At 46.0% G+C, this 9,316-nt stretch overlaps 2 protein-coding genes across 2 annotated transcripts in view; one reads left to right on the top strand and one right to left on the bottom strand.

Moving 5' to 3' along the window:
* The window catches only part of LOC106805515, a 6,828-nt gene extending 2,968 nt beyond the window's left edge, over positions 1-3,860 (top strand). Inside the window, exon 2 of the mRNA XM_014807136.1 lies at positions 1,982-3,860. Within this exon, the coding sequence (XP_014662622.1) occupies positions 2,428-3,141 (714 nt within the window). The 5' untranslated portion in view covers positions 1,982-2,427 and the 3' untranslated portion in view covers positions 3,142-3,860. The remainder of the gene's footprint in view (positions 1-1,981) is intronic.
* LOC106805514 (dihydroorotate dehydrogenase (quinone), mitochondrial-like) lies at positions 3,797-5,376 on the bottom strand. Its single transcript, XM_014807135.1, has one exon. The coding sequence runs from the start codon at positions 5,282-5,284 to the stop codon at positions 4,094-4,096; it is 1,191 nt and encodes a 396-aa protein (XP_014662621.1). The 5' UTR covers positions 5,285-5,376; the 3' UTR covers positions 3,797-4,093.
* Between the last annotated feature and the right edge of the window lie 3,940 nt (positions 5,377-9,316).

The raw sequence follows: 9,316 nt of genomic DNA, 5'->3' as shown, positions 1-9,316 counted from the left end.
GTGTGTGTGTGTGTGTGTGTGTGTGTGTGTGTGTGTGTGTGTGTGTGTGTGTGTGTGTGTGTGTGTGTGTCCGCGCGCGCGTGTGTGTGTGTGCGTGTGCGCGTGCGAGCAGGTGTGCGTGCCTGCGCGCGTGCATGCATTTGCAAACGCAGTTTGCTTGAATTCCGTCATGTGTGCGTTTCAAATGAAGAGATGTAATTATTTCGAGATAGATTAAAGTACCAAATATTGCGTCGTTTCCTTATATTTACTCTCATTATTATATACTCGCAAAATGGCCGCCTCGGGCGGCCATATTAGCTCGTTACGCTGATGAAACTACGATGATTTCTCTAAATCCCGGCCCGATTCATAGTGTATCTCTTAGTAAAATATTGCTTTAATACGAAGACAATAATACAACGATCCTGTTACTAACATAAAATTTTCTGTCCCGGTATTTTCATTTCTATATAAAACACTTTGTACACACCCTAATCCATCGCTTTTCTCTTTAAATTAAGGCTAATATAATATACGGAACCCGCTTAATACGATTATTTTTCTTTGACCCGTCAGTTTCGTACTAACGGGGTGCGACTGTAGTAATGAATAGTAGTAAATTATTGAATGAAGAGTTTAGGCTTTGCAGTAATTGTATCTATTTGTGAACAATTTAACGCCACTAAAGTTCTTAATTATACATATAAACCTATATAAAATACCTTGTACACACCTTGATATCCATAATTTTTTCCTTGTTAATTCGGGGCTAATATATGTTAAAGTGGTTAATACGAAACCCGCTTAATACAATTATTTTTCTTTGGCCCGTCAGTTTTCTACTAACGGGGTTTGACTGTAATAATGATTCTTGGAAAAATGTAGGCAAACGCTTCGCAGTAATGGTTTATTGTTGATGTTTATTGCGGTTGCGCGGTAAACTGGGAATATTGCTTCACGTGTAATCTGTAGCTACGTAGTACGTACTCTGTGTTTTATTGCTGTTATTGCTGCTAAACGAACTGATTACATCAGGAGCGTATAATGACAATGTATTTGTCATTATACGCTCCTGATTACATCTATACAAACTCTACGGGAGGTAAGCGCGAAGCCGCGAACCGTCTCCGATGGGCTTCTTTGAAGAGAATCTTCTTCGAAAAGTACTAGGACTAGTCACAGATGTCAAAAAGTCTGTCTCTAGATGTCAGAAAACAAAGCTGCATGACCAGGGCCGGATTTAGGCATAAGCTGTAAACAAGCTACAGCTTGAGTTCTCACGCTGGAGGGGCCACTCGAAATCTGAGATGTTTTCATTTGATTACTGATCATGATTTCATTTGTTACAGCTTTATTGTAATTTATATTTAAGTAATGATTTATCTTAATTTATATAACCTAATTAAAAACATTTAACATTAACAAATTAGACCCAGTAAAAAATATCATTGTTTACACAACTTTACTCTGCAGCTTCTCGTAGTTTGGGGTCTCACCATGTCTGAATCCTGGGCATGGCGTATGCGTTATGTTCTCGTACTTGTCGGTGTCCACTGCACTGGAAGTAATATGGGGATTCCTTATTTTAACCCTTAGTTTGTTTTTAACGTATTTTCCTTAAATTCCTTATTTGATAATTTAAATATTGTATCGTCGAATTTTGAACACGTTTACTAGTTTCTCTGCTAATGGAGTGTACATAGTTTACTGCACCTCATCATTAACGATTTGTGACTGGTGACGTTTCTATAGGTTATAACCCAGTCTAGCTACGATAAGCAAGGCCCAGTGACACCTTTCCATATCGCATGTCGTCGAATCTAGTTGTCCTGATGTTCTACGTTCACGCGGGCACGAGGGCGGACAGGTCTTCAAAACATCCTGCCTATTAAATTTCATCGACTTCACCCAACGAAAATAATGTGTTCAAGCCGATTACCCGTTAATTTCTACGGAATGAGCGAGAATAACGTCGGGTTTCTTCTGTTTCTATTTTCAGACGGAGAGAATAATATACCGCTTGCGCACTGAAGCGGCGGGTCGATGCTATCCCGGAGAAAGAAGACGCATAGCATGAGAAACAGTCGAACGACAGAAATCCGCTTTAGAGCAATTAATCTACCGGAGAGACCGTCTGAGACAAACCTAATTGGTTTCGCGACATACGAGAGGTCTCCAGGCGCGACTAACCACAAAACAAGGTGACGCATGCGCCGTACGACGACAGACGCGACGCGCGTGAGGCAAGAAGAAGAGATACAGAGATATGCACATCTAGACTACAAGCGACGTGTCTATGTGACACGCGAACTTGATCGTATCGCGGTAGAAAAACAGCGTAAAGCGGCTTAGCAGCACGTAGATTTCACGCCCCGTATACGCCTGACCGACTGCTCCGTCCCACCCCCGCGCGCACGACCCGCGCTACAACCTTGCTCCGTAGGCATGACCAGCTACTATTTCCCAAACGAGTTCCGTGACTCCCACATGAGGCCAGACGCGGGGTCAACGGCTAAGACGGGCGGACTAGGTAAGTTCACTCTCTCAAAGAGCGGCAGTCAGCTGAGCCGAGGCAGCAGCAGCGCTACGACTAGTCGCTCGGACGCACTGCTAGCTCATGGTAAGCGACACCCTGCCGTGCACGGTCCGTGGATGGCCACCACGCTCGCGCACGCCGGTAACCCACGATCGCCTGATCCCTACCGCTACCCACCACGCGGCGAACCAACCTACATGGCGCACCCACCCACCAGCGGACGCTCGCTGGCGCGCGGTCGCTACACGAGGATGCATGCTGCGTCTGGCGACACGTTTCTAGCGATTCCGCGCGTGGACGACGCACCGGTGTACCGAAACGTACCGGTAGTTAGCGAGAAATGTCGCTGCGACCCTTGTCTCCTGCACGGACTCAACTGTAAGCACGTGAAGGGTGTCCTGCCCGTGGTCAGCGACCCGTACGACCCAAGCCCCATGCCGCAGAAGTTTGTAGATGCGAAGCGCACGATGGTGGTGGACATGCGAGCGTACGAGGCGGGCAAAGAGGAGGAATATCGCCAGTGCGCCTCCCGCTGTAGCCGCATGTTCATAACGATGTGGGTTATCATCGGTGTCGTTATTCTAGGCCTGATCGTAGGCATTGTAATATGGGTTTCTTTATGAACCAGTGAATGAACGCCGTGTAATAAAGGGGGGAGTAATCAACCAATTCGCTGCTATTTATCTCTTGCTTCGGTTATACACCCCTTTGAAATACGAGTTTTCGTGGCGCTCCCAGTTCTGCAAACCGCACACGCTTATTTTCTTTCCTGCGTAATTTGACTTCCTGGTCACACACACACACACACTGCTACTGCTTGTTCTTATTCAGTGACCCTTAAACAGAGGTGCTCCTTGATTCGGCCAGCGAACAAAATAGCATGTTGTGTTTTGATTTTAGCATGTAGTTTGTTTGACAACTGAGTATGGTTGTTGGACGAATGACTACGTGTATGCACGCACGCACGCGGCCACGTGCACTGGATATGGCAGGATCGGGAAATGCACAATTATGTATCGACCAGGACCGGGGCTCCAAGTACATGGAATATTATTCTCATATATGTTACGTTAGGTTTGCGTTACTATTCAAAATAGGCTGAATTATAATTCAAAACCAAATGCCTCCTCTCTAAATTATATGATACCTGCTGTATATCAAGCTTTCATTATTTAATGCGACCTGTTGTTTATTCAAGTTTTTCCCCTAGCTACACATTGATTGCATACATACGCTAGTTAGTGATTCTGTGAAAGTATCTCTATAAAATTGACAAAATTGTGTTTGTACTTTTATCACATTTTTAATGCATTACATGACAGTAATAAATAAATACAATTTATATTGTGTTGGCTTGGTTCTTACATGTGTTTTTAGGTTTTCACTACCACTACAAAACTGATCACTCCATGACTAACGACACTCTGCCACATAAAACTAATACAAGTGTTTTCTCTACTGTGTAAGAGCAATTACTGCCAAGTTTTTTTTATCAAATGCATTCTAATTTCCAAATTTCTATCCACAATTAAAGCGATTCACATTTCTAAAACAAACTCAAATGCCCGCGCGTCGCTACACAGACTTGTGATCCGCGCCGACAGCCTCCGACACAGACTTGTAACCGTCGGCAACCAGCAGCTTTTCGAGTTCCTCGTTAACCGTCCTCGCTATAGGCGGACCGTGGTAGACAAACGCCGTGTAGAGCTGAACGAGAGAAGCGCCCGCCTTGATCTTCTCGTACGCGTCTCTCCCGCTCGCCACGCCACCAACGCCGATGATTGGAACGGCCCCGCTCGTCAACGCGTAGAAATCCCGTATCGTTTCCGTCGCTAGCGACTTCAAGGGGGCGCCACTGAGCCCGCCCGTCTCCGCCGCGTGCTCGCTCTTCAGGCCGGCGGGCCGGGAGATGGTCGTGTTGCTGACGACGATGCCGTCGACGCCGGACCCAGGACGCGACACGACCGCCGCCACGTCCACCTTCTCCTCTCTCGTCAGATCCGGCGCGACCTTGACGAGCAGCGGAGGTCGTGGGGATCGCGCGAGGCGGTCGCGGGCGTCCGTTGCCGCGGCGACGAGCGCCAGCAGTGCCTCCCTGCGCTGCATGGCGCGAAGGCCCGGCGTGTTGGGACTCGACACGTTGACTACGAGGTAATCAGCGATGTCTCCGAACGCGCGGACGCCGCTGACGTAGTCGCCGACGGCGTCGGCCGACGACGCGTTCTTGCCGAGGTTCACGCCGACGACGCCAGGTGATCGCGTGTCCGTCCCGCGCGACGTCAGACGCTCCAGCACCACCGTGTGACCATCGCTGTTGAAGCCGTATCGGTTGATGACCGCGCCGTCCTCCGGCAGACGGAACACGCGCGGCTTCGCGTTGCCAGGCTGCGGCTCCGGCGTCACGCTGCCGACCTCGACGAAGCCGAATCCCAGCTTCAGCAAGCCGTCGACCGCCTCTCCCTGCTTGTCGAACCCCGCGGCAAGGCCCACGGGGTTGTCGAAGTCCAGGTTCCAGACGCGAGACTTCAGCACGCTCGAGTCGAGCGGTTTTATGTAAGGCAGTGCGCGCCATTTCGCGAGTTTTATCGTCCACTGATGAGCTGTCTCCGCATCGAATAGCTTCTGGCCTATGGGCATCAAAACGTTGCGATAGAACCGCGGCTGTCCGGTCGCTGTCATTCCGCCTAGAAACACGGCAGTTCCCGATATGAGGACGATGATGCCTTCCTTCCACTTGGAAGCATTACTCAGCGCCACTTTTGACATCCTTTCGCTTTTAAAAACTGAGAATAGTGACAGAGAAATCTAAAGTTAAGCAAACAAAGTTCGCATGTTAATTTTCTGAAGTGTTCGCAGCGACATCTATTGGCTTTAAAATTAAATACAGCGAAGACGGTTATTATTAGGTCACTAAACTAATTACTTTTCTTTCATATAATTATGCATATATTCCTCACATATTATATTATGTATGGATAACACTGGAATACCAATTATTTTACGTACATAGAATTTTTCATATATTTATTATATACATGCAGTTATGCATGAATGCAACAATGTATTCAACCGGTCGTATTGCAAGGACCATAGAAATAATAATAGATAACCTTATCAGGGGCGTGTACAGGGGGGGGGGGTCCAGGGGGTCCGGACCCCCCCCTGCTCGCGCAGAAAACGCATCTGAGGGGGTCTAATTTCAAAATTTTTGCGCGTGCTCGCAAGTTTGGGTTACGGTTACACCCCCCCCTGCTACAAATCCTGTACACGCCCCTGCTGATTAGGTTATACCTTAAAGGTTATCTAATAATATTTTACACGTCACCGTGTTACGCTAGATTGATAATTAATTATAATAATTTATTAGTCTCTTTTTATAGATTTCTTATAGACTTCCACGACAAAATTACTGAACGATAATTGAAATCAAGAGTTATATACAATTATGATGAATTATCCATACATATCTATTACGTACGTACATTATCATATTTGTGTGTAGAAATTTCGTAATAAGTAATAAATTCTTTAAAGTAATAGTTTTAGATCACCTACATCTCGTGCCATCATGAGACATTGTTATTTGAAATAAAATCTGACGGAAGTGAATTTTTGTCGCGTATTAGGCCTATATATATAACCTATTTCTTCTTTTTTACTATACACATCATTAGGCATTCCTAATAACATTCATGTCGCATTTGTGTCGAATCATTTTATCCCAGTTATTACTGTAGCTCACTGTACTTGAATTTACAGCAAGCCACGCAGACACAGCTGTCATAGGGAACGTCATTTACTATCGTTATCCACGTCGACGTCGGCGACAACGACAACACTCTGCCCGCTATAAATAAAATCACACCCACGATTGATTTCCGCCGAATACAAGCGTAGGTAAGTAATATTCGCATGAATCACGATTACTCGTTTCTCATCATCAGCTATACCTCGGTGTCAAATAGTTTACCAATAGTTTAATTTCGAGGTGTGCTGCTGCCGCTGCGCTGTCGGCGGCCGCGACGGCAGTGCTGCCGCGGCTTCCTCTATTAAATTACCGGATGGTTATCAGCGGGTGAAGGCATCATAATGTTCTCTTCCGTGAGCTCATGAGGCGCAGGATGCTGGGCAGGGATCCGTAATGAATGCAGACGACGCACAGTATCGCAGCAGCAGCAGCAGCGCAAACCTACGCCGTCTACGTCACGCGCGTGGGCGCAAGATTTCCCGAGCGGAGGGAAGAGCGATGCATTAGCTAAATGAAATTAGTGCTAAATGAACTCGAGATGTAATGGATGATTAGTCCCCTCAGAGGAAACACTGCCGAAAGAATTTTGCGCATCCGTGTCGCTTCACACTTTTTTAATTTGTTCGAGGAAACAGAGTTTGACACGTGTCAAGAGGTGCGACCACCCCCCTGACGCCACGCTAATGGAAGCACCCATCCTTACTTATCTATACCGCAAGTGATTTGCAAAAGACTGCCAACTATAAGGGCGCAAGCGGCTGGGGCAAGTTACGGAGACTCGGTCGACAATACAGGATTTAATTGCATAAAAGAGAAGAAGCGAAGAATCACTAGGAATGAAGCAGCAATCGTGGCGCGACATGCATTCATTTATCCGTAAGACACGTTATTACTGTTATAACTACATTTTATTTTTAAATGATAAACGCTCTCGTTGATGATGTGTTTTAATATCGGTGCATGAAATGCACGTTCATGAGCTGAATAGACTAACGTGAGGTTGAGTTGTTATACACACGCGCGTGGATGTTTGTGTGATATTAGGAAACGTGTTGTCTAGATATGCACACATCAAGAAGTCAAGCTTAGATAAACTAATGTAATGTCTCTGTATGTATGTATGTATGTATGTATGTAGTAGTAGTATTATGTATTATGTAATATGATGTTGAGTATGTATGTAGTATGTATGTATGTAGTATGTATGGATTATAGTACTTATTATTGTATTATGTATGTATATGTATTATTATGTATGTATGTATGTATGTACTGTATGTATGTACTGTATGAAATGTATGTATTGTAGTATGGTATGTATTTATGATAAGTATGTAGTATCATGTGTTTGTGTGTGTTGTGGTGGGGTGTGCGACTGCGTGCGTGCGGCGGCCGTGCAGTTCGTGGCGTTGCTGGCGTCTGCCGTGCCTGTGCGGCTGCGTCGTGCTTGTTGCGTGCGGGCCGTGCGTGTGAAGTTGCTCCGTGCGTTGCGTGCGTGCGTGCATGTGCTGTGCGTTGCGTGCGTGCTGCGTGGTGCGTGCGTGCGTGCGTGCCGTGCGTGCGTGGTGCGTGCGCCGTGCGTGCGTGCGTGGTGGGTGCTTGCGTGGCTCGCTGCGTGCCACAACACCCGTGCGTTGCGTGCGCGTGCCGTAGCGTGCGTGGTTGCGTGCGTGCGTGCGTGCGTGCGTTGGTGCGTGCGCTGGACCGTGCGTGCAGTGGTGGTGTCCGGGGTGCAGTCGGCGTATTGTATGTTGTATGTATGTATGTATGTATGTATGTATGTTGTTAGTGTATGTGATGAGTAATGTATGTTATGTATGTATGTATGTAGGTATTGAATGTATGTAGTGTATGTATGTATGTATGTAGTATGTATCGTAGTTTATGTATGTACTGTATGTTAGTATGTATGTATGTATGTATGTATGTATGTATGTTGTATAGTATGTATGTATGTATGTATGTATGTATGTATGTATGTACTGTAGTATGTATGTATGTATATGTATTTATGTGATTTTATGTATGTCATGTTATGTATGTATTAGTATGTATGTTGTATGTATGTATGATGTATGTATGTATGTATTATGTATGTATGTATGTATGTATGTATGTATGTATGTATGTAGTATGTATGTATGTTATGTTAAGTATTATGTATGTATGGTAATGTAGGGTAGTATGTATGTTGTATGTATGATGTATGTAATGTATGTATGTATGTATGTATATGTTATGTGTGTTGTGTGTGTGTGTGTGGTGTATGTATGTGTTTTGTGTGTGTGTGTGTGTTGTCCGGCGCGCTGTGTGTGTGTGGTGGCGTGTGCGGTGTGTGTGTGTGTGTGCGCGGTGTGTGTGGCGCGGGTGACGTATATCGTGTGTGGTGTGGACTGTTGTGTCGCTGCGCCGCTGCGCGCGCAGCGCCGTGTGTGTTGTTGTGTGTGTGTGTGTGTGTGTGGTGTGTGTGTTGTGGGGCGTGTGTGTGTGTGTGTGTGTGTGTGTGTGTGGTGTCCGCTGCGCGTGTGTGAGAGTGTGTGTGGGCTGTGTGTGTGTGTTTGTGTGTGTGGGTTGTGGTGTGCGTTCGGTGGTTGTGTGTGTGTGTGTCCGCGGCGCGCACCGCTATGTGAGCGTGTGTTGTGGTGTGTGTGTGTGTGGTGTGTGTGTGTTGTGTGAAAATGCGTGGTGTGTGATGTTGTCCGCGCGCGCCGTGTTGTGTGTGTGAAGTGTTAGCGCGTGCGAGCAGTGGTGCGTGCCTGCGCAGCGTGCATGCATTGCAAACGCAGTTGCTTGAATTCCGTCATATGGGTTTCAAAGGGAAGAAATGTAATTATTTCGAGATAGATTAAAGTACCCAAATATTGGCGATTTCCTTATATTTACTCTCATCATATAATTATACTCGAAAAATGCCGCCTCGGCGGACTCATATTAGCTCGGTCGTGATGAAACTACGAGGATTTCTCTAAAACCGGCTCGAATTCATAGTGTATCTCTTGAGTAAAATATTGCTTTAATCCGAACACAATAATACAACGAATCCTAGATAC

The sequence above is a fragment of the Priapulus caudatus genome, unplaced genomic scaffold (genome assembly GCF_000485595.1).
Source record: "Priapulus caudatus unplaced genomic scaffold, Priapulus_caudatus-5.0.1 Scaffold115, whole genome shotgun sequence".
NCBI classification, from domain to species: domain Eukaryota; kingdom Metazoa; phylum Priapulida; class Priapulimorpha; order Priapulimorphida; family Priapulidae; genus Priapulus; species Priapulus caudatus.
This window is presented reverse-complemented; position numbering and strand designations above follow the sequence as displayed.